A 24,202-nucleotide genomic window follows, 5' to 3' on the forward strand; every position below is an offset into this window, starting at 1 on the left:
GATAACGTAAAATAATTCTACAATTGCACACTATCCCTAGAAATAAAGTGATTAGACTCAAACTAAAATATATAAAAACTATACAGAAATATGACAAAAATAAAACGTAATATAAACCACTCTGAAAACTAAAATAAGATTACATTTCAAATAAAAATATTTCCAATGTGTTGGTAACACCATTTTTTTTTGGGTGCATATCCTGGGAAACTGGAGTTTTTGCTGAATAAATCAGTCATCATTCTGGTTCATCTGCATGTGTGAATTACAAAAAAACTTCTGAAAAATGTCGAACGCATACCATAACTACAACTACACTTGTAGACCTATATATTTAGATGAACAGCGCGGTCTCGCAGAGAGAGAATCGGGTGATGAATGACAGACAGCGCGAAGTGAAACTGGCCAGCGCCAGTGCGTACGTGTGCTTTCGCACAGCAGCCTCGCTCGGGCCAGCATGGGCGTCCGCCCGGCGCAGATAAAACCCCTCTCCGTTCCCGCAGACAGGCATCCCCGCTCCGGCTCACGGTGCAAGAAATCACGTCGTGCTCTTACTGAAGTCACAATTATGCTTTTACTCGATGAAGACTCACAGGTACGTAATTAGACTACTACTTATAATTCAAAAGTCTATTTACCAATCATTGCGCAGTGATCCCGCTATACAGGCGTACTGTAGCGGCTGTACGTCTATATTAGATGATATAATGTTCAGTTCCTGATGGGTGGATACACTAGCCAGCGCTGTATCGTTTTTCTTGGCAAGTAATCCGTACTGATGTGACCCATTTTATCTTTGCATTCGTAATATGTTGAGCAGTTGGTAGATTTAATTAAATCTTAGCTTTGGATGTGAATTCGTTTGGGTCACACGTTTTTACATACAAAAGTATGTGTAATGAAGTGATCTGTGGTCGTTTTTCGTCCTTTTGTCTTGGTTTATGCTCCGTGGTTTCTGTGTGGGGTTTCCTGCAGCCTCCCGCAAGTTTGCGCGTCTCTTTCTGCGCATTGATGCGTTTGTACAGCTGTATGCCACGCCGATCAGTCATCTTAATTAAGTGTCCACCCGCTCAGATGGACTGCCTGGGGATGCTGGTCGCGGCCGGAAGCGACGTCAACTCCGCCGGGGATGAGTCGGGACAGTCCCCGGCTCACCTTGCCGCCTGTGGGGGCCATGCTCTCTGCCTACTCTGGCTGCTACATACGGGGGCTGACGCCAACCAGCAGGTACAGACCTCATCCTATTCTCCCCCAAGGTGGGATCGAAACACCCAGGGCAGTCATGGATCATGTGTTAGAGGTTTTGTCGATTTGGATTGATTAAAGTGAAGTACAAAATAAAGCCAAGTGGTGATTTAATGTGGTAATTAACTTAGTGGGACATTTTTGAACCTATTGTACTTAGAAAGTGAGGACAGGCCGTGCTGTTTCTGTCGACAGGATGCGTTTGGCGAGACACCCGTCCACAAAGCCGCCCGGGCGGGCAGTGTGGAGTGTATGGCGGTGCTGGTCGCCAGTGAGGCTCGGCTCGGGTAAGCATGCAACATCCCTGGCTGGGCTCTCTGTCCTACATAAGACAGCCTCAGGGGTAGTGAGTCCTAATGGCTGACATTCTTGTGTTCAGGATCTGCAACCACGAAGGGAAAACTGCAGAGGACCTGGCGTGGGAGGCGGGCTGGGTGGAGTGCGGTCGACTCCTGGAGACTGTAAGGGTCAGCCGTCAGGTTGGCAGCCCCAAAGAGGATGGAGCGAGTGACTGCAGGGTGTCAGTTGGACTGAAGAGGGCAGGAGAGAGCCTTAGGGGGCAGGATGGGAAGAGGGCACGGGACTGGTGACTTGGCAGCTGGGTGGCCCTGGTGTAAGGATTAGTCAGTGGGGGGAGCCCATGCAGCCCCACCCTCATCGCATTTGCTTCCATTAAACACGGCTCAGTTCAGGGTAGTGAGAAAACACTCCTGGCTAGAAGTCACAGGATTGGTGGAGGTTGAGCACAGCCCCGCCCACATGGTAATCCCCAGCGGACACGCGGCTCGAAGCTGTCTTGTGTCAGTTGCTGTTTACGGATACCACTGGAGCTTGGGGCCGAAAGGACTTATGGCCCGAGGACAGCATGAAGACTGGATCCCCGACCAAGCCGAAGTCGGCTGAGCTGTTATCACTTTAACCGTCTGATGTTAGTGTGGGTACTTGAATAACTCGGCCTACAAAGAGCCCCATGTGCCACCGGCTCCCTCTGCTGGTAGGAACGTGGTCTCGTGACCAGAGAGACAGCAGTTCGACTCCTGGTAGCGCTCCGGTCGGACTAAAATTAAACTCAACACCATCAGTAAAGTATCCAGAGGAAGTGGGTAAAAGTTTACCTCGGGACAGATACTGTTAACATTTTACGCTTCCTGGTTGGGGAAAAACAAAATCCATCAACTGTTCGATAAAGAAACTTGCTGCAGTTAAGCGAACGCTGTGCATTAAAAAAAATTAAATTTTTCCTCTTTTTGAAATGCTGTCTTTATTCATGCAGAGGTATTTACAGCTCTGAGCTTCTCCCTTCCTCAGATGGCCTTTGGTCTCTGGGGCAGGCAGAGGTTGTAATAGGCCCGCTGGTCCCAGAAGTCCATCCCTTTCCACCCGCACCAGCCCTGGGGGCACACGGCACGTTTTCTGGTGACCGACAGAAACTCCACAAATCGCGACAGAGATAGTGGCCACTTTGGAGTGAGACAATACTGATTCATGCAATTAATTAAATCAGAAGCTGAGTTTGCGAAGCGTGAACTTGGCTGAATCAATAACTAACTCAGTTAAGAACCCCCAATTAACACGATAAAGCAAATACACTTTTACTCAGTACTAAATGGTCAGGTGTTTTACACTAAAAGATACTGTAATACAGGGTCGGCCAATCTTATCCGCAAAGGGCCAATGTGTATGCAGCTTTTTGGGATAACCTTTATCCTGCGTTCGATTATCTCTGTCCGATAAAGCCGGATAAAAACACTTCCTGTCGGAAACGCACCTCCTTTCCGACGTTGATGTCGGACAGGATTTTGCTTTCCGAGTTTCCCGTGACGTAATTTCAACATGGCGGCTTACACAGTGAACAGTAATTCTATTTGACAAATAATTTAAAATGTTTATTTTGTTAAAAGTATTGATAGTTATAAATGTAATTGCACGTGTTCGATTTAGACAATAGCATATCGTAAGCGTAAATAGTATCCTAGCAAGCAGTGTCAGATTTTTCCCTTGTTAGTGTCTTTGGTTTGTTTGTACTTTCTCTGCCTCTCAAAATAAAAGAATATCGCCATGGATCTACCAAAATATAAAGCAACAACACACAACAGCAGCATGTTCGTGGAGGCAGCCATGTTTGTTCCAAGATGTGTACTTTGAACGGGAGATTGGCCTGGTCACACACCTCGGAATTTACGACTTCGGAGAGATGATCGAACACACCTTTAGGTCAACTGTTCAAACGCAGGTGTGAGGACCTTCAGCCAAAAAGTCCTCTAATTAGCAGTGTGATTAAGGCGTTGCGGTGAGAACACGCACACAGCAGCAGCCCTTTCTGGTTAAGACTACCCAACCCTGCTGCAATATATCACAGTTTCAAACCCAGTACTTAACACTCAGGTGTATAGCTGTAGTCAAGCCGTACCTTGTCAATGATCACCTGCACGTCTTCCCCACCAGTGTAATGGGGGTCCAGGATAAGGAACCGGATATCCCCCGTAGTCTCACTCCACAACACTCCCAGGATGGTGTGAGCCAAGACACCCCCTCCTGTTGGGGGGGGGCCGGGGCACATAATCATTAGCAGAGCAAGTTCGATGACCTCCTGGGACCCCCGCGAGAGCCTGCAGTGATCCCTGAGATGGTCACGAAGGAGAGCAGTGCTCACCGATCATGATGGGTGTCCCTTCCCTCTGGAAGTGACTGGCCAGCTCCCTGCCCTGGTTCACCAGCTCTGACCCCTGACTTGATGGAAATGCAGCAAGTTAATACTGAAAATGTACCCGTGTGGAGGTTCCAAGCTAAGAAACCAGCACGGAGGGCGACGCAGAGCGGCAGGCTTCACCTCACGAAGAGGATCCTGGAGGTGATTCCCAGCAGCTGGTCCAGCACGGCCTGCACCTCGATGGAGCCGATCCACTGGCGCGAGCCCACGAAGGAGCTGGGTTTGTCCCCGACGTCCACCAGCGCCTGTGAGAGCCACACGGGGTAGGTGACGGCTCTCCTCGTGCCATAGCCTGGAGCAGGCGAGACGGCCTCATACCTGCTGGATCTCCTTATGTGACGGGACCACCCGCTCTGTGTAGCCCTGCTGCTGGAACCACGAGCAGATGGTCTGCAGCGAGCGGTAGGCACAGCCCCAGCCGCTGTCATCCACGCGGTCCTGCATGTAGTGGTGGTAGCTATACACACCCTGCACCAGAAACGGCTGATAGGACCGGGAGAAAAAGGACGGGCTGACAGTCGGGCTTCTCGGCATGGCCCGAGCAGAACAGTCCTCTCATCGCAGCAAAGACGGACTAACCTTGGCGTCCTCCAGGGCTGGGTGACTGAGGGCAAGGTGCGGGTTCCTTAAATAGGCGTCTTTGAAGGGTTCGCCCAGGAAATGGTTGGCGTTGGCCCGTCGCAGGTATGGCCTGTCCTCGGGCAGCGCAAACCTGACATGCATCTCCTGCGAAAAGCAGCGGCACGGTGGTTATGGAGGCGAATCCCTAGGGGTGCTGCTCTTGTAGCCTTGAGGAAAGTCTGTAACCAGACGTCCCTCGGTAGCAGTGGCACCAAGCTGTGTGTGAATCCTCGCAAATGCAAAGTCACGCTTATGGTGGATAGGGACGTTTCTGAGTTTCCACATGATAATGCGACCGAGCTCCTGAAACACCAAATAAGGGTTCGTACGTATTCAGCGGCAAAATAGGCCACTGATATATTTGGCATGGAAACGGCGTATGCAGACACTGTGGTAGTATGACAACTGGTCCTGCAGGTGGCAGCAAAGGGCACCGGAGGATCTACCCAGAATTGATACTCGCTTTTCTGAAGGACTCCAGCTGGGTGTCAGGGACCCCAGCAGGGTACACCAAGGTGACCAGTCCCGTGGGTTCTGGGAGGAGGAAGTGGAAGGGCTGGGGGACGAGCAGGGAGGTCCCACTAATGTGCCGCAGGACAACACTCTCCATGTCTGTGAGCTGACTGCACACTGCCCCCACAAGGCGGGAGAGCGCACTGCATGAGGCAAGACGAAACCGTTACAAATCATGACAGCACAGACACCGATCAACACAAGATGCAATAACAGAACAGCAGAAACAGGAGGAGGCTGGTATTCATACAATATACAGGAAACAACATCTACTGTATATTAAATGTAATAATATACAAAAAAATTGCTGCCTTTTTTGTGTTTTCAGGGTTTATGTCTATCCATGGTCCAAAGTAAGTTAATAAACTAAAAGTTATCCTCTTCAATTGCCTTTATTTTCATAATTCCTCCTATAGCGCCGATCTCCCGCCCACCCCATAGGCTGCAAAGCCTTCTGGAGTCTGTACGTACTCGCCGATGCCATCATCCATGCCCGCCATCACCACGCAGTCCATAGGCAGTGCCATCTGTGCCAGGTGGTGCCTCGCCTCTCTCCGGGTCAGTGTGGGCCCAGCTTCCCGGCCCGGTTCTGTCAGCTCCATCAGCAGGTCGATGTTGATGATGCTCTAGGCCAGCCGACATAGAAAAGGTTTAATAGAATGAAATAAGAACAGGCACAAACAGGTTCTACCTTACAGGCACACGATCACAGCTCTGACCTAAAGACCTGCATCCGCAGCACTGACCTAAAGACCTGCATCCGCAGCACTGACCTAAAGACCTGCATCCGCAGCACTGACCTAAAGACCTGCATCCGCAGCACTGACCTAAAGACCTGCACCCACAGCACTGACCAAAAGACCTGCATCCACAGCATTGACCTAAAGACCTGCATTCACAGCTTGACATCTTGGAAAATAAAAATGGTTCCTTCAGGCATTTTGGTACTCATAAATCTCTCTCTCTCTCTCTCTCTCTCTCTCTCTCTCTCTCACTCACTCACACACAGACACACACACACTGAACACACTCACTGTGTCCCCATTTCTTTTGTCCTTCTTTTTTGATGACCTCTTGCCGCCATCAGGCTCACCAGACCTAGGCAGATTCCCAACAAAGTCATTCCAGGACCACAAATGGCCTGATCTTTGTGCTAATATTCCAGTGATGTGCAAATAAACAGTGTAACAAACACGCGGTATATGAACTGAGACTATAAGGAGCCACCTATTGACCTGTAGGGAGTGTCCTTCGCCATCATGCTTACCGTAAGCGCTGTAGGAGGTCTTTGCACGCCGTGGTTTCTGCGATCCCCTCGGTCGCCTGGCATCCTTTGTTCGGCCAGATGAACATGGGACTGTCGTGGACCCTGAAGACCAACGCCTGGGACGTGACCCCGGCTCGGACGCGCTCGAACGCCCCGGACACGGCTTTCTGAACGTGCGACCCTGCAGCAAACAGGGCAAAGAGCACGCGGCTTTCAATCGGCATGGAACCGCGGAGACGTGCAGACGAATCTCAGCACTGCTTTTCAGATACAGTGCACTTATAGCTGACCGGATGAGAGTTCCGCTTTTCTATATGGGTCTAAGAAGAGTTTTAATGTCGTTCTAAGTTTCTGTTCTAGAACAGTAGTAGAACCAGTACAGGACCAATGAGCAAATCACTGGTCCACGGACGGCACGAATGGTGAATTTGCGTGAAATATGAATTTGCGTGAATGGCAGAACTTCAGGATTTTATTCTTTCAACAGAAAAGAGATTTGTTTAATTTACCACCGTTTAAACAGTGTCTACACAAATAACATAAATAACAAATAACAGACCGACGGTTTAGTATATGTCTGTTTAAAGTACAAAACGCAGAATGTATTTATGGACTAATAAGTATGAACCTGAATGATACAAACATATCCTGCAAGGCAAGCTTTTTGCATTAAACTATGGGGGACAATGCATACCATGTAACTTACATATACAAGTTTTTATACGTATTTATTAATAACTGCATGGTGTCACCGTCAGTGACTTCAAGCAAGACAGCTGTATCACTGAACGTGAAGTGAACACATACAAGGACTGAAATATATTACAAATAAGGAAAGATATTACAGGCAGAAAACTGTATATAAAGCTAACTTTACTGCGGTGTTGGTGTTAAGGTATAAACTCTGAACCACTTTCTGGAATATTTCAGTATAGATCCACATTCCATGCATACATCATGATGAAAGAATGCTAGGGAGTTATATCCGAAATTGGTTTCGGGTTTAAACTTTATGACAACGCGGTTTAGTTAACTTTATATTAAATTTTCCGGCTGTAATATCTTTCTACAAAAGAAAGCAACACCCCGTGGTTTTCCAGATTTCCTTACGGGCTTAAGTTTAATTAATATTTCAATGTTTGTATGTGCACTTCGCGTTCAATAGCCCAGCTGTCTTGCTTATACACGTGAAACTAATTTCGTTATTAAACGAATTTCGTGCAAAAGTTCATTTATTTCAGTAATTCAACTTAAAAGGTGAAACTAATATATGATATGGATTCAATACACGCAAAGCAAGATATTTCAAGCCTTTATTTTTTTATGATTTTGATGATTATGGCTTACAGATTATGAAAACCCCAAATTCAAAAGCTCAGAAAATTAGAATATTACAGGATTTTATAGAGAAATGTCAGACCTCTGAAAAGTATAATTATGCATATGTACTCAGTACTTGGTTTGGCCCCCTTTAGGCACGCATTAATGCCTCATTGCGGTGTGGCAGGGATGCCATCAGCCTGTGGCACTGCTGAGGTGTCATGGGAGCCCAGGATGCTTCAATAGCACCCGTCAGCTCTTCTGCACTGTTCGGTTTCATGTCTCTCATCTTTCTCTTGGCAATGCTCCATAGATTGTCTATGGGGTTCAGGTCAGGCGAGTTTGCTGGCCAATCAAGCACAGTAATCCCCTGGTCACTGAACCAGGTTTTGGTACTTTTTGGCAGTGTGGGCAGGTGCCAAGTCCTGCTGGAAAATGAAGTCAGCATCTCCATAGAGCCTGTCTGCGGAAGGAAGCATGAAGTGCTCTTTAATGTCCTGGTAGATGGCTGCTTTGACTCTGGACTTAATAAAGCACAGTGGACCAACACCAGCAGATGACATGGCTCCCCAAATCAACGCAGACTGCGGAAACTTCACACTGGACTTCAAGAATCTTGGATTGTATGCCTCCATTCTTCCTCCAGACTCTGAGACCTTGGTTTCCAAATGAGATGCAAAATTTGCTCTCATCAGAAAAGAGGACTTTGGACCACTGAGCAACAGACTAGATCTTTTTTTTCTTAAGCCCAGGTAAGACGCTTCTGACGTTGTTTGTTGTTCAGGAGCGGCTTGACAAGAGGAATACTCATCTCCAGGATCCGTCTGTGTGTGGAGGCTCTTGATGCACTAACTCCAGCCTCAGTAACTCCCTGTGAAGGTCCCCCACACTTGTGAATGGCCTTTTCCTGACAATCCCCTCTAGGCTGCGGTCATCCCTGCTGCTTCTGCCCCTCTTTCTTCCACACTTTTCCCTTCCACTTAACTTTCTACTAATGTGCTTTATGGAGGGTGTCAATGACGGTTTTCTGCACAACTGTCAGGTCAGCAGTCTTCCCCATGACTGTGAATTCTACTGAACCAGACTGAGACCATTTAAAGGCTCAGGAACCCATTGCAGGTGTTTTGGATTAATTAGCTGAGTAGTGTGTGACACTTTGAGCCTACAATATTGAGCCTTTTCACAATATTCTAATTTTCAGAGCTTTTGGGGTTTTCATAATCTGCAAGCCATAATCATCAAAATTATAATAAATAAAGGCTTGAAATATCTCACTTTGCATGTAATGGGTCCATATCATACAAGTTTCTTTTAAGTTGAATTACTGAAATAAATTAACTTTTGCACGACATTCCAAATTTTCGAATTTCACCTGTATATCGCATACTACATATTTCGGCGTCAGTTATTATTGTGTTATTATGTATAAGAATGCAGAAGGCAATGGTAGACAGATCAGATAGCTCTGACAGGAAAAAGCAGCGTGAGGTAGACCGGAGATAAAAAATACTTACATGGCACAGTTTATTTATTTCACATTTGGCATATAATGGGGATTATGGCTCCTAAAAAGTATTTTACTTCTAAAGTTTTTTTTGTCTGGATCCCTGTGTTGGGAAACGGCATGTAGAATTGTTCAACGCGTTCATAACCCAGCCGTACTGTGTGCGATCTGAAGGGACTGGAGAATGATTACCATCGGTGCCATCCAGCAGACAGCGGAGCTCCAGACTCCCCCTCGCCCGGAGGATGACGGCGCTGCGGTCTAACGCGACCTGAAACACGCGCAGCTGGTTAGTGAAGAACACCGAACGATCTCCCAGTCTGAAACGCTACGTGACATGTAATTTTACCGGAAAACTGCAGAAAATACAGTGATTCTTTAGACAGGAAAAAACACATATCGTGACAATCACATATGTCTCCTAAACACGACTTCATTATAAGTAGATAGGGTGTTTAAAGCCACATACCATACTGTTTTAAATACCCCTGGTGCGCACTGCCATAAAGTAGATCCGCTCGCACTTGAATTTTACGTGTCTTTGCGAGAACGTCGCCGTTCGCTTGCGTCATATTCCTGCGCCCTTACTGGACACGTGTTTACCAATGGAGACAGATGAATTGTGCAGTGGGTTGATGCCAAGTGTTATTTAAGTCATGGAACTGTTCCGTTACACTTGGTTTACAACGAGTGGTATGATTTTAACGCCCAGTAAATGTCAGTAGGAGGAAGGTTAAGTTCACGAAACCGTTTATCCTAAAAAGGAGAACACTACGCGCCTGTAGTGGTTACAGACCGTAACGTCCTTAGCAGAGAAATGCCGTTCATAAAAATCCCAGGAGAGGCGTTTGCAAAATCCCGAATTATTACAACGTTGTGAATTAATTCATCTGCACCCCCTTCACGTGTTTAAATTATTGAATGTGAATAGATTGCATTCCTTTTAGTGTGGATGCTTTTAATATGATAAAATTACAGGTCCTCTCTCCATTTTATGTAGGCTTTGGCAATCTGATGTAGATTTGTTATTGTTATTGTCTGATTTATGATGTAGTCCAAGTGCCTGATCTTTAGACAAATTCCTTATCTGGTAAATGGTGTCATCCCCAGTATTCTCACATAACCCCGCACACTCACTCAAATCCTTGTAACTTGTTCTTGAAGTCAGTTAATGTGAATAACTGTCTTACTCGTCATCCAAGGAAAGTTCAGATTCAGATTTTATTGCAGCGTCTGAGATGCTGGTCATAGTTCCAGCTCCTTATTTGGAGTTTGTGAAAAGTCTGTTGCTTGATGCTGGCAGACAGATCCGCAGGGCAAGAGGACCAGAATCCTCTTTGGAATTCCGATCAGAAACTCCTGTGCACAGCATGGAAGGGGAAGAGTGACACTGAAAGGAGCCTACACAGCATGCTGGGTTGTCCAACATGGGAGCTGTGGCACGTGAACCTGACAACACAGACTTCTGTTTTGGCCTTTAAAACCACTTTTAAAGATATGCCAGGGATATTTAACAAGAAAAAGTTGTGTATCTATTACACTATGGATAAAAGTATTGAGACACCTGGCCATTAAACCTACAGGAACTTTGACATCCCATTCTGAATCCATGGGTATCAATATGGAGCTGGTCCCCCATTTGGAGCTGGTCCCCCATTTGCAGCTATAACAGCTGCCACTCTTCTGGGGAGGCTTTCCACAAGATTTTACAGTGTCTGTGGGAATTTTTACCCATCCATCCAGAAGAGCATTTGTGAGGTCAGGCACCGATGACTGGCTCATAATTTCCATTCTAGTTCATCCCAAAGCTGTTTGATGGGGTTGAGGTTTGGGCTCTGGGCAGTCCAGCCAAGTTCCTCCACACCAAACTCACCCAAACATGTCTTTATGGACCTTGCTTTGTGCACTGGGGCACAGTTGTGCTGGAAGAGAAAAGGACCTTCCCCAAAGTGTTCCCACGAATCTGGAAGCATAAAATCGTTCAAAACGTCTTGTTATGCTGGAGCATTAAAAAATCCCTTCACTGGAACTTAGGGGCCAAATCGTAGCCCCTGAAAAACAACCCCACACCATTATCCCTCCCAAACTTTACAGTTGGCACAATACAGTCAGGCAGGTAATGTTCTCACTGGCAGCTGCCAAACCCAGACTGGTCCATCAGACTGCCAGACAAAGAGGCATGATTTGTCACTCAACAGAACATGTTTCCACTGCTCTAGAATCCAGTGATGGTGCTTTGAACCACTGGATTTGATGCTTGGTGATGTGAGGTTTGCATGCAGCTGCTCAGCTCCCGGTGCCCAGTTTTTGTGCTGGGGTTAATGGTAAGGGAAGTTTGGCACTCTGCAGTTATCGAATCGACAGAGAACTGGCAATTTTTATTCACTATGCGCCTCGGTGACCCCACTGTGTTACTTTATGTGGTTTCTGTTGTACCTCTTACAGTTAACCGTGGAATATCTAGCAGGGAAGAAATTTCACAAACTGAGAAAAGTTGCGAAGGTGGCATTCTATGACAGTACTGCACTGGAATTCACTGAGCTCTTCAGAATTCTTTCACAAACGTTTGTAAACCTACATGGCAAGGTGCTTGACCTGTGGCAATGGATCTGAATGAAACACCCGAATTCAGTTATTGAGAGGTATGTCCCAATGCTTTTGTCCATAAGGTGTATGTCAGTGGTGAGGAGGTTAAGGAATTCAGAACTTTCCAGCAATACCTACAAGTAGAAACAGCTGTAATATATGAGGTGGGCACCCTATATTTATTAGGGCTTGTAATAGAATGTGCATCTTATAGAGCATTAAGGTGGCTTCTGCTCTGCGGGACTGAGGGCTGGAGCCTGTGGAAATGAGCCAAGGGCAGGACAGTAAGGCAATAAGCAGCTGGACCCGACATTTCTTTATTTAGGAGAATGAGAGTGCAAAACACAGCAGAAAACATCTGATCACAGGCACAGAAAAAAAGCTGATAACCTCAAGGGGCTTTCAAAAGGCCTTTAAGCTGTATTTGTGAAACAACAAATCAGCGGGCAGATTGAGTGTGCAATCGTCAAGCAAAAATGCACGATTTGGCAAAACAAATAAGCTTATGGCCCTTTCACAAAACAGTGAGCTATTTTTGCAAAAAGTAAATTTTCTTTGTAGAACCAGTAGTGTTTAAGAATGTCTGTCCAATCTCATCCGCCAATACAGGGTAACTTGTTTATAGCATATAGGAACTTTTTGTAAAGCCGAAAATGGTGACGCGGCGACAAACCAACATCAGCTTAAAAAACACGTGGATATCTTCCAGGAGAGGAAGTGGCATTCTCTGCAGGCTATTTCTGATGTCATCACTCAGAAGAAAAGGTGAGGCATTTTACCAGCGGTTCCATGTGTCCACGGAACACCTGCCATTGCCACTAGAGGGCACTGTGTTACCGATCTGGGGATCTGAAACATACTCTGAACACACTTTAGCCTCATGATTTTTCTATTCAGTCGCAGCAAACGCAGCAGGTTCAGTGGAAACAAGCATCACAAACTGTGTCAGTATCAAGGAGTGTGGCGCAGTGCTGTAGGGCAGCCTGCTGGGGGTCCTACATGTTGGGGTAGGTGGTAATGAGGTCGTGCCCCTCGGGGGGTCTCGTCCGAGTGCGGGCGTGGGTCTCACAGTACAGCTGGCCCTCTACGAAGAAGTAGCCTTTCTGCTTCAGGTTCATGTCGCAGTCTGAGCACACAAAGCAGCCCGGGTGTCGGAACTTGTCCCGGGCTTTTACCACGGTGCCCCTGTAGGGGGAGCCAGACATCAGCCTGGGAGGCCCCTGCCCATGTGACCCTTCTCTGACCCTCAGCTGAAAGAGGGCATGTTGCTGCAGTGAAGGGCGGTACTCACACGATGCCGTTGCCACACTTGTCACACAGGGGCAGCTTCTGGAGGGTTCCTGGGGACGCCGGGGGCTTGGTCACGGGCGCCTTCACCGTCCTGGTGACCAAGGGACGGGTGCCTGGGGGAAACACGCACGACAGCCTCAGGAAATGACACAGCCATCCGCTGACACCTCAGGGCCTCAGGGCCCTGACACAGGGCTGTCATTTAGCATGAGTTGCTGCTATACAGCAAATGTCCTGCAGGTGGGGCCGCCATCCCCCAGTCCCTGAGAGGCTCACCATCACTGTCCACGAAATCCTGCAGGGCCTTGAAGGAGCTGGACTGGCGGGGCATATGGGACTGCTCCTCATCCTCCTGCAGCATGCGGTACACGTGCGACTCCTCGATGGATGACAGGCGGGAGGTTCTGCATGGCAGGGGAAGGGAAGGGAGTGAGCCACTGTGTGCACTCGCACTCACACTGATACACACACTGACACTCACACACACACACACTGATACACACACTGACACTCACACACACACTGATACACACACACACACACTGACACACACACACACACTGATACACACACTGACACTCACACACACACTGATACACACACTGACACAAACACTGACACTCACACACCCACTGATACACACACTGACACACACACACTGATACACACACTGATACACACACACACACTGATACACACACTGACACACACACACTGACACACACACACACACTGATACACACACTGAAACTGATACACACACTGACACTCACACACACACTGATACACACACTGACACACACACACTGATACACACACTGATACACACATTAACACACACTGATACAGACACACACACTGATACACACACTGACACTCACAGACTCAAAGTGACACACTGATACACAAGCTAACACACAGACACTCAGACTGATAACGACACTGACACTGATACACACACTGATACTCGCGCTGATACTCACACACACACACACACTGAAACTCGTGCTGATACACACACACACAGACACTCACGCTGATACACACACACACTGACACTCGCGCTGATACTCACACACACACACTGATACTCGCGCTGATACTCACACACACACACTGACACACACACACGGACACTCGCGCTGATACACACACACACTGACACTCGCGCTGATACTCACACACACACACTGACACACACACACTGACACTCGCGTTGATACACACACACACTGACACTCGCGCTGATACACACACACACTGACACTCACGCTGATACTCACACACACATACTGACACTCGCGCTGATACTCACACACACTGACACTCGCGCTGATACTCACACACACATACTGACACTCGCGCTGATACTCACACATACACACTGACACACTGCTACACACACTGACACTCACGCTGATACACATACACACTGACACACTGCTACACACACTGACACTCGCGCTGATACACACACACACTGACACTCGCGCTGATTCTCACACACACATACTGACACTCACGCTGATACTCACACACACACACACACTGACACTCGCGCTGATACACACACACACTGACACTCACGCTGATACTCACACACACATACTGACACTCGCGCTGATACACACTGACACTCGCGCTGATACTCACACACACTGACACTCGCGCTGATACTCACACACACATACTGACACTCGCGCTGATACTCACACATACACACTGACACACTGCTACACACACTGACACTCGCGCTGATACTCACACACACACACTGATACACACACATACTGACACACACTGACGCTCACACTGATACTCACACAAACACACTGATACACACACACTGATACACACTGATGCTCAAACACACACAGTGACACACTGATACACACACTAACACACTGATAACCACACTGACACACACATATAGATTAGTGTAAAGAAGCAGACCACAATCACACACGCAAACGTGCCTTCTCACACTGACACTAAAGGGAGCGTAGGGAACAGCAGGGTACACGGATGGATGGATGGATAGATGAATAGATAGATGGGTGGAGCAAGAAAATCTGTTTGCCAAGCCTCACAATAAACAGGAGTAAGCGAGACTCTCACAGCTGCTGTATAGATACTATCTACAGACGTAATGTATCATATTGGTAGGGAGACCTGCTGAATAGCAGACATTATGTACTGTGTGGGGTGAGAGTTCTCATGGCACTTAAACAGAGAGACTGCTAGGGGGCGCCAAAGGGCAGCTGTAAGCACACGCAGTGCAGTTTGAAGACTTGCTGAACTTTAAAAACAAGCTTCATGCAAAAGGCACAGGAAGGGAGGGGAGCTATTCTAAAAGCGGGAGACCTGTTTTGGCCAGCCGCTGTGAAGGGCCTTGGCCTGACATTAAACTTGTGCTCAAAGTAGCCGAGGTCCTGAAAGACACAAGAAAGGTGGGGAGAGGGTTAGAGATGGAGTCAGGATGGGCCATGGATGGAGGGGAGACGGGGACTGACGTCACGCTGCCAGCCTGCCCTCTAGAGGAGAGGAGGTGAAAGGTCAGAAGGCAGGGTTAGGGCACAGGAGGAGAAAGGAGTGGATGGTTAGCCGTTGCATTGGGATAGGAGAGGAGCCCGGTATCCCGGGCCAAGGCCTTGGACTTGCCCCTCCCCGCCACCCCCGCATTACACTGAGCATGAAAAATTTTAAATGTCAGCTGTTTTCCAGCTTAATAATTCAGTTTCCGCATGAGAATGCTTTGAAGATGATTTCATGTTCCTATGATTGAATTAATGTCTCATTTATTCAGTTTGACAGTTTATTACACCAATCAGGCAGAAATATATGCAAATACAATTTTCTGTTTAGTTTAAAATGCATTTGAAACATGCGATACCCTGAAAAGGAATGTTTTTGACTAAATAATTCACCACCAAGTGGCCAGTTTATTGGGTATATCTGCTTACTACTGCAAACAACTATAGCTGAACACATACAGCACACAGTGCCAGGTGGATATGTACAGCACACAGACAGGTCTGGAGGATACATGCAGCACACAGACAGGTCAGGAGGATGTATACAGCATACAGACAGGTCAGGAGGATGCATACAGCACACAGACAGGTCAGGAGGATGCAGACAGTACACAGACAGGTCAGGAGGATGTATACAGCATACAGACAGGTCAGGAGGATGTATAGAGTACACTAACAGGTCAGGAGGATACGTACAGCACACAGACAGGTCTGGAGGATGCAGGCAGTACACTGACAGGTCAGCAGGATATATACTGCATACAGACAGGTCAGGAGGATGCATAGAGTACACTGACAGGTCAGGAGGATGCAGACAGCATACAGACAGGTCAGGAGGATGCATACAGCATACAGACAGGTCAGGAGAATGCATAGAGTACACTAACAGGTCAGGAGGATGTATACAGCATACAGACAGGTCAGGAGGATGTATACAGCACAAAGACAGGTCAGGAGGATGCATAGAGTACACTAACAGGTCAGGAGGATGCAGACAGCATACAGACAGGTCAGGAGAATGCATAGAGTACACAGACAGGTCAGGAGGATGTATACAGCACACAGACAGGTCAGGAGGATGTATACAGCACACAGACAGGTCAGGAGGATGTATACAGCACACAGACAGGTCACTAGGATGCATAGAGTACACAGACAGGTCAGGAGGATGTATACAGCACACAGACAGGTCAGGAGGATGTATACAGCACACAGACAGGTCACTAGGATGCATAGAGTACACCGACAGGTCAGTAGGATGTATACAGCACACAGACAGGTCAGGAGGATGCATAGAGTACACAGACAGGTCAGGAGGATGTATACAGCATACAGACAGGTCAGGAGGATGCATAGAGTACACTGACAGGTCAGGAGGATGCATACAGCATACAGACAGGTCAGTAGGATGTGTACAGCACACAGACAGGTCAGGAGGATGCATAGAGTACACAGACAGGTCAGGAGGATGCATAGAGTACACAGGAGGCTTCTTAGTGATTAATGAAACATAGGAATAGCTAAGTGATTTTGAACGTGATGTGGTTGTTGGTGCCAGATGTCCTGCTGCCAACATATCAGAAACATCCAGAGATCACCTCCCAAGGATTTTCTTTAAAGCTAACAGGAAGGACACAAGTGTAAAATAACAGCTCACTAACACAGTGCAGAAAAAGTGGTTCCTACCTGGTACTGGCCATGCGTACCAAATAAACCAGCCACTGAGTGTATGTATAAAGTTCTTCAACTAGTGGGAATTTAAAGGAAATTACATTTCATGCTTACTGTCAGGGTGGAGAGGTGCTGGCAGGTCAAAGGTCACAGGTCACAGGTTGGCCTGCACTCACCCCTCGGGCTTGCTCTGCACGAGGCCCCTCAGCTGGCCCTGCATGGCGTCCTGGATGTTGCCTGAGGAGTACAACCCTATGGGAGAGTTGTAGGACGAGCTCACCACCTGTCTCTTATCGTCGATGTTGGCCGCAGCTATGAATGGCTGGGCCTTGCGGTTGTGGCCAGTGCCAATAGGCCTGCAGTCCTGCAGGGCGGGGGGGGGGGGGGGGGGGGGTATCAGGCAGAAGCATGACTGCACATGTAACACCCCATGCTACTGGCTATGGCTACCAGCTCATGGGAGGGGGGAAAAACAAGGTCAAAGGTCAGTCAGCTGCAACGATCCAGGGCACGTGGCCTCTTCCTGTCTGTGACAAGCAAAGCAGGATGAAATGAGCGATCAGGGAGGGTGATCCGGAGACAAGACACAACCGTTTAGAGAATGGATGCCAGGGAAAACCCACGTTCTGATTCTCCTTTCCCTGTAGGTCGTCCATGGAATGAAGGTAACCCTTGCGGGCTCAGTCAGAGAAATGATCAATTCTATGATGACACATCAGTCTGCAGTGACCAGGTCCAGCAAACTGCCCTCTTCCTGTCAGGATACCCTCCATCACACATCACTTACAGTGCCGCCTCACCCAGCCACACTCACCTGCGGTTCGGACTCCAGATTCACTTTGAAGGGGTTGGGCTTGTCGCCCTCTGTGACGAATGGCGACCACATCCTGGTCTCTGGCCTGCAACAAGCAGCAACCAGTGTCTGCATTACATTCTTGTACATTTGACTTATGCTCGACATGTGTTTGGCATGTTTGAGGTATGTGCTGGGGGGGTTATGAAGAGGAGCCGACCTCCTAATTTAGCCCAGAGTAACAAGCACTTGTGGCTGGACTTCCACCTCAGCTCTCACAGCCAATCCTTGATCGTGTTCATGGCCTGGCCATCGCCCTGGCAACTGCGGAACCGTCTATAAGGATTTTGCCGTGTCACGCCCTTGGAATGCGTGAGCCTTTAGATAAATCAGTCTTCTTCGTCATTTATCACACCTAGCCATCACTGCAGCTGCGATTTCCCAGCATGCTCCACTGAAGCAGAGGAGGCCACATGTTTAATGGGCTGGATTTTCTGCTCCGGCACAGGGCGAGGCCCTCGATCAGAAGCACTCACAGCCTATCGGAGGCCTCCTCTGGATAACATTCACTTTGCAGTTTGGCAGATTCTGTGATCCACAGGAACTTACGAATGTTGGAAAAAAATGCGAGTTGCATGGTTGAAATAGTTATACACGGTAGATAATCACCCAGATAATTCATAGTGATATTTATGCACAGGAAGGTTCTTATGATGGAATTATAAGAGAATGTTGTGCGTTTCTGGCAAGTATAGAGAGATGGGAGCCAAAAATGAGGATCAGAACCCACATCCATCGTGCGGGGACACGCCCCCCACCCCCCGTGCCTGCAGCCCAGCCCCTGTAATGCCGTGACTCCTGACCTCTCGATGCGCAGACTCAGCTGACTGCTACAGTCCTTGATCCTGTTCTGTGCCTCGCAGTGCATCATGTCCTCGGTGGCGACACCATCGATGGCCAGGATGATGTCACCGGGACACAGGTTAGCCAGCGACGCCTTACTGCCAGGGGTGATCTGCGTGGGGGTGCACAAGGCCATGTTTACAGTGAGGTGAACAGTCAAAAACTGGCAATGAGGCTCTTTATATCTCAGCAGAGCACAGGCTAATGTGTGAGATGCTCAACATTATTGCTGTGACCTCTGACCTCTGACCTGATCATAATAACTGGGTGGTCTTTGGATGGACCCAGGCAAACAAGTGACTGTCGGATGATATCACTGCCTTGTTCTCGGACCCGTGTCCCCCCCATTCTGGACTCTGATGTCCCCCCTGGGTCCTCCTCTGCACAGGTCGTGGCACACGCTGGTCCGGTTTCATCGGCAGGTGATTTATCCCCCTTTAGAACCGCGCACTGGTCCGGTTCCATCGGCAGGTGATTTATCCCCCTTTAGAACCGCACACTGGTCCGGTTCCATCGGCAGGTGATTTATCCCCCTTTAGAACCGCACACTGGTCCGGTTCCATCGGCAGGTGATTTATCCCCCTTTAGAACCGCACACTGGTCCGGTTCCATCGGCAGGTGATTTATCCCCCTTTAGAACCGCACACTGGTCCAGTTCAATTGGCAGGTGATTTATCCCCCTTTAGAACCGCACACTTGTCCGGTTCCATTGGCAGGTGATTTATCCCCTTTTAGAACCGCACACTGGTCCGGTTCCATCGGCAGGTGATTTACCCCCTTTTAGAACCGCACACTGGTCCGGTTCCATCAGCAGGTGATTTATCCCCTTTTTGAACTGTACACCAGTCCGGTTCTGCTGGCAGAGGATCCTCTGGAGAACTTCACCTCTGCCTGTAAATGGCTCCCTCCAAAACAGGAGAGGAGTGCATACATCAAGGTGCCACCATCAGTTTAAACCATGCTGGGAAGGTGAATAACATCTTTCTGAAGTATGTCTCTCCTCCCCCCCAGCTCCATGGCCGTCTTCACTCTCAGATTCCTGAAATCCCAGTTCACAGCTATAATCACAGTCACATGTGCTGCCACAGATACTGACCCCCCCGCTCTCCCCCCGCCATGACCTCTCCGTACCGTGGCTCAGGGTTCAAGGGAGAAGCCTGAAAATGAAGCCGCAAACACGGTGCCCTCACCGTCTGTGGTCCCAAACACCCAGCTGAGAAGGTGGGTTTGCCCTCCGTCGGATCCCCCTGACGGCCGGTTCTGGCATGTCCTGGAGGGCCCTGGGCTGCTTTACGAACTGCTTCGAGTTACAGAAAATTTCCTGCTACCCGAAGCATTCAATGCCTTCCTGGGAGGGGTGCTAATGTAAATGTTTTCTTTAATTATAGCTAAGTAAACAGTCCCGGTGTCCTGCAGCGTAACTCTCCGCAAATGGACCCTCCAAAGAGCTGTTCATTTTCTGTCCTGCGGGATGGGGCGTCCCTGGAGTCGCGTGACATGGTTTTGTCTGTGACTATCTATGGCGAGGACAGAATGAGGCTGCAGCAGAGGGCCTGGCTTTGGTGTAAACAGATACCAAGGTAGAAGAGGAGATCCTTCAGTGCAGAAAGGAGCAGCAGTACGTCTCCAGCTGCTCTTTCATTTAGGGTAAATGGGGGCTCTGTGATAATAAATGCTGAGTGTCGCACACGTTTGTCTCACTGAGTTGGTGCTACACCCCCCCCCCCCCCAAAATCTGAGCATCCCCCTCAGTCCGGAACCTCAGAGCCGCTGGGATTAAGCATGATCGCAGGGTCAGCAGTAACTCAACCCCCCCCGGCACAGACAGACAGGCAATGGGGCATTAAGATGGGGGGGGGGGGGTTGGGTGACTAGAGTAAGCAGAGGCTGAGCTCAAAGGCCAGGGCACTGCCTGCCTCCACACCCCCTGCCCCCCCCCACCCCCACGTTATTTTCAGCAGATTCTGAAGTCATACACCTTGAAATAACAGGAAAGGGAGCCCACAGCTGATGATGTCTGCCATTAACAGGACGGTCTCTGTGAACCCGCCCCTCAGCCTCTCCTGCGGTCTGTCGACCCCGCCCCTTCCTTCTCCGAGATAGCTCTTCCTGGGAATCCAGTCCGTGTTTTGTTTGGATACTCTGGGCATTCTTCACATTGGTTGCTACGGCTAAATGGGGTGACCAGCGTTTTTAACAGCTATCTGACACCCAGAGCAAACCCAGGTCAACCCTCCTTCCACCTGTCAAGTCAAGATGAGCTCCTCCCACCAGCCCAGTCCCCCAGGAAACTCCTCCTCCCATGTGGGGTCCCAGTATACTCATCCCACCATCCCTTTTGTCCAATAAGTCCCTCCCACTATCCCAGTCATCCAGTAGGCTCGTCCCACCAACCTGCCCCCTATAAGCTCCTCCCACCAGCCCAGTCCCCCAGGAAACTCCTCCCCCCATGTGGGGTCCCAGTATACTCATCCCACCTTCCCTTTTGTCCAATAAGTCCCTCCCACTATCCCAGTCATCCAGTAAGCTCGTCCCACCAACCTGCCCCCTATAAGCTCCTCCCACCAGCCCAGTCCCCCAGGAAACTCCTCCCCCCATGTGGGGTCCCAGTATACTCATCCCACCACCCCTTTTATCCAATAAGTCCCTCCCACTATCCCAGTAAGCTCTTCCCACCAACCTACCCCCTATAAGCACCTCCCACCATTACAGTCACCCAGTAAGCTCCTCCCTCCAGCCTGCCCCCTATAAACTCCCCCAACTAGCTTAGTCGCCCAGTAATCTCCTCCCTTCAGTGTACCCTCAATAAGCCTCTCCCACCAACCCAGTCACCCAAGAATCTCCTCCCACCAGCCCGGTCTCCCAATAAGCTCCTCCCACCAGCTCAGTCCCCCAATAAGCTCCTCCCACCAACCCAGTCACCCAAGAATCTCCTCCCACCAGCCCAGTCCCCCAGTGAGCTCTTCCCACTAACCACAACTTCAGCTGTCTTTTTCATTTCATGGCTGCCTGTTCATAGTGGGGACTAACTGAACCCCTGTAGGACTGTGACGCCTGGTCCTGGCCTGGTTCAACACCCCTCGGCTGAATTCCTAGTTCCTGGTGAGGATCATTAACTTTTTGGGAAACTGCAGCAGAGCACTTACAGCTGAGGCATGATGGGATATTCCGAGTGAATGGAGCCACAGGACAAGAGATTAAAACACAAATTTGACTCTGATCACAAGAATGATCCATTGAGCAGCAGGAAGACAGCAGTTGTGAACAGGCAATTAGGGCCATTCTCTGGGAACGACATCCCACAAAGCCAAGTGGCCTGACCCCTGACCCTTGACCCCTAAGCCCAGGCTGCTATGCCCTTTCTCAAGTGTGCCTTAATATAGCTGCCAGCACAGATGTAAAAGTTCACATTACAAGTATATGTGTGTGTGAGAGACTGCTGCCATCAGTGTTGCATGCACGGGTTACGTGTGTATGTGTGTTTGGGTCTATAAATGTCCATTAGCGTGAGAGTGTGTGTGTGTGTGTTACTACTACAGTATGTGATGCAGGGGGCTATTTATAACAGATCCTGAGGGATTTCAACTAAGAGAGTTCCCACCCACCCTCAGACGGGACACGTTCCTGGAAGTAGCATCTGGTCCACTAAAGGCAGTTCTGCTCGGGTGTGTGTTTGTGTGTGTGATCCAGGTCAGTGTCGGTGTCAAACAGAGGGCAGCGTAGAACCTGTTGCTCTTCTGAGATCTCCCAGTTCACACAGAGTTGACACCCTGGAATCCCCCCTAACCGAATGGGCACCCCGAATGTGAGGACGACAGCGGCTGCAGAAGCGCAATCCCGTGTGTGGTCAGATTGTGGTCGGTGTACGGTCAGAGTGCCACGTTTTAACGGGAACCTGAAAGTGAGCGGACAAATTCTTCAGCCGGAGCTGGTCTCGCTCATGTTTACGTCAGACAGCCAGCGGGGATGGAGCGACCCCTAGCCAGTGTGTGTGGCTGATATTCAGTTTCAGGCTCAACTTACGGCTGTCCAGGTTCACTATGGTTGCACGCGCACACACCCAGAGACACATACACACACAGACACACAGACATACACACCTCCCTTAAATGGTACTCACCCTGGTGATGGTCAGTGGCTGGCTGAAGTCCTTCCCCCCCGAGAGCCGGAAGCCCCAGGGGGCCGGGCCACGCAGCACCACGTTCTGTGGCATCCTGGCCTCCTTCCTCGCTTCTCTGGCGGCTCTGTGGCCAGTTGGGAGTCGCCGCTCGCAGACGCGCTCGGGTGTACGCACACACACTCTGCTCCGGCGGATCAGTGAGCACTCCTGCCTGGGACTTTTAAGCAGCATGTGTGAGTGAACTCCGCCCCCAAAGGCTCTCCTCCACACTCTCCCACCCTCCCAAAGTGAGGTCATTGGGCAGACTTGGGACCTGAGGCAGCGGACTGCAACGTGCTCTCCCTCTGTTTCTCTCTCTCTCTCTCTCTCTCTCTGTTTCTTTCTGTTTCTCCTTGTTCCTGTCTCCTCCTTTTTCTCCTTCAACCTCCTTCTGTTCCTCTATTTCTCTGTTTATCTCTCCCTCTCTGTTTCTCCCTTTCTTTCTGCTCTCCCTCTGTTCCTCTCGCTCTATTTCTCGCTTTATCTTCCTCTCTCTCTGCTCCTATCTCCTCCACTGTTCCTTCATCTCTGTTTCTCCCTCTTTTCCTTTCTCCCTCTGTTCCTCCCTCTCTCTTTTTTCTTTCCTCTCTCCCTCTGTTCATCCTTCTCTCCCTCTCTTCCACTCTCTCACTGCTCCGCCCTCTTCCTTTCTCAATCCATTCCTCTCTCTTTCCCTGTTACCATCTCTCCAACTGTTCCTCTCACTTCCTCTCTCCCTTCCTCTCTGTTCCCCCTTCCCCCGTTACTCCCGCTCTGTTCCTCCTGTTCCTCCTTCTTCTCTTTCTCCATTACTCTCTCTCTTCCTCTCTGTTCCTCCCCCTCTTCCTCTCCCACCATTCCTGTCTCTTCCTCTTTCCCTCTATTCCTCCCTCTCTTGCTCTGTTCCTCTGTCTCTTCCTCTCTCCATCTGTTCCTCCCTCTGTTCCTCTCTCTTCCTCTATCTGTTCCTCCCTCTCTCTCTTTCCCTCTGTTCCTCCTTCTCTCACTCTGTTCCTCCGTCTATCCCTCTCTCCCACTGTTCCTCCCTCTCTTCCTCTCTCTTCCACTGTCCATCTGCTCCTCCCTCTCTCCTCATTCCCTCTGTTC

At 49.2% G+C, this 24,202-nt stretch overlaps 4 protein-coding genes across 10 annotated transcripts; 1 reads left to right on the plus strand and 3 right to left on the minus strand.

Annotated features, from left to right (window-relative positions):
* The first annotated feature begins 316 nt into the window (after positions 1-316).
* ankrd37 (ankyrin repeat domain 37) lies at positions 317-2,485 on the plus strand. The gene is made up of 4 exons (XM_048996008.1): positions 317-595; positions 1,075-1,227; positions 1,441-1,532; positions 1,625-2,485. The coding sequence occupies exons 1-4, from the start codon at positions 458-460 to the stop codon at positions 1,833-1,835; spliced, it is 594 nt and encodes a 197-aa protein (XP_048851965.1). The 5' UTR covers positions 317-457; the 3' UTR covers positions 1,836-2,485.
* A 4-nt stretch (positions 2,486-2,489) lies between these two features.
* On the minus strand, positions 2,490-9,758 carry ufsp2 (ufm1-specific peptidase 2). 3 transcript variants are annotated; one of them, XM_048996007.1, is made up of 12 exons: positions 9,650-9,758; positions 9,373-9,451; positions 6,357-6,537; positions 6,124-6,187; positions 5,561-5,715; positions 5,040-5,232; positions 4,535-4,681; positions 4,274-4,423; positions 4,076-4,200; positions 3,899-3,975; positions 3,656-3,780; positions 2,490-2,636 (listed from the first exon to the last, which is right to left on the minus strand). In XM_048996007.1, exons 1-12 carry the CDS (start codon positions 9,650-9,652, stop codon positions 2,550-2,552), a joined length of 1,386 nt encoding a protein of 461 aa, XP_048851964.1. In that variant the 5' UTR covers positions 9,653-9,758; the 3' UTR covers positions 2,490-2,549. The 3 variants fall into 3 exon arrangements, 2 of the variants coding, with proteins under 2 accessions (XP_048851964.1, XP_048851963.1); XM_048996006.1 differs by having other exon boundaries at positions 4,274-4,438; XR_007385482.1 differs by lacking the exon at positions 2,490-2,636 and having other exon boundaries at positions 3,899-3,971; positions 4,274-4,438.
* A 2,309-nt stretch (positions 9,759-12,067) lies between these two features.
* On the minus strand, positions 12,068-23,580 carry pdlim3a (PDZ and LIM domain 3a). Of its 2 annotated transcripts, none has more exons than XM_048996492.1 (7): positions 23,078-23,580; positions 18,918-19,069; positions 18,076-18,160; positions 15,421-15,488; positions 13,333-13,460; positions 13,058-13,169; positions 12,068-12,951 (listed from the first exon to the last, which is right to left on the minus strand). In XM_048996492.1, the coding sequence occupies exons 1-7, from the start codon at positions 23,372-23,374 to the stop codon at positions 12,762-12,764; spliced, it is 1,032 nt and encodes a 343-aa protein (XP_048852449.1). In that variant the 5' UTR covers positions 23,375-23,580; the 3' UTR covers positions 12,068-12,761. The 2 variants fall into 2 exon arrangements, with proteins under 2 accessions (XP_048852449.1, XP_048852448.1); XM_048996491.1 differs by lacking the exon at positions 15,421-15,488 and adding an exon at positions 17,438-17,625.
* Positions 15,495-17,166, minus strand: LOC125720717 (RE1-silencing transcription factor A-like). Of its 4 annotated transcripts, none has more exons than XM_048996488.1 (3): positions 17,050-17,166; positions 16,660-17,019; positions 15,495-16,629 (listed from the first exon to the last, which is right to left on the minus strand). In XM_048996488.1, the coding sequence occupies exons 1-3, from the start codon at positions 17,164-17,166 to the stop codon at positions 15,859-15,861; spliced, it is 1,248 nt and encodes a 415-aa protein (XP_048852445.1). In that variant the 3' UTR covers positions 15,495-15,858. The 4 variants fall into 4 exon arrangements, with proteins under 4 accessions (XP_048852445.1, XP_048852444.1, XP_048852447.1 ...); XM_048996487.1 differs by having other exon boundaries at positions 15,495-16,479; positions 16,510-17,019; XM_048996490.1 differs by having other exon boundaries at positions 15,495-16,869.
* Positions 23,581-24,202: the final 622 nt, after the last annotated feature.

Source organism: Brienomyrus brachyistius, chromosome 25 (assembly GCF_023856365.1).
Source record: "Brienomyrus brachyistius isolate T26 chromosome 25, BBRACH_0.4, whole genome shotgun sequence".
Classification (NCBI taxonomy): Eukaryota; Metazoa; Chordata; class Actinopteri; order Osteoglossiformes; family Mormyridae; genus Brienomyrus; species Brienomyrus brachyistius.

Coding starts and splice junctions, on each gene's coding strand:
- ankrd37 (XM_048996008.1), top strand. CDS start 458: ATGGGCGTCCGCCCGGCGCAGATAAAACCCCTCTCCGTTCCCGCAGAC. Junction 596..1,074: donor TACTCGATGAAGACTCACAG/GTACGTAATTAG, acceptor CCACCCGCTCAG/ATGGACTGCCTGGGGATGCT. Junction 1,533..1,624: donor GCCAGTGAGGCTCGGCTCGG/GTAAGCATGCAA, acceptor TCTTGTGTTCAG/GATCTGCAACCACGAAGGGA.
- ufsp2 (XM_048996006.1), bottom strand. Junction 6,538..9,372: donor TCTGCTGGATGGCACCGATG/GTAATCATTCTC, acceptor TGTTTGCTGCAG/GGTCGCACGTTCAGAAAGCC. Junction 4,201..4,273: donor CACATAAGGAGATCCAGCAG/GTATGAGGCCGT, acceptor TGGCTCTCACAG/GCGCTGGTGGACGTCGGGGA.
- LOC125720717 (XM_048996486.1), bottom strand. CDS start 17,166: ATGTTGGCAGCAGGACATCTGGCACCAACAACCACATCACGTTCAAAA. Junction 17,020..17,049: donor ACTCTATGCATCCTCCTGAC/CTGTCTGTGTAC, acceptor CATCCTCCTGAC/CTGTCTGTGTGCTGTACACA.
- pdlim3a (XM_048996491.1), bottom strand. CDS start 23,374: ATGACCTCACTTTGGGAGGGTGGGAGAGTGTGGAGGAGAGCCTTTGGG. Junction 17,626..18,075: donor ATCTGGAGTCCGAACCGCAG/GTGAGTGTGGCT, acceptor CCCGCCCTGCAG/GACTGCAGGCCTATTGGCAC. Junction 12,952..13,057: donor AAGTGTGGCAACGGCATCGT/GTGAGTACCGCC, acceptor CTCCCCCTACAG/GGGCACCGTGGTAAAAGCCC.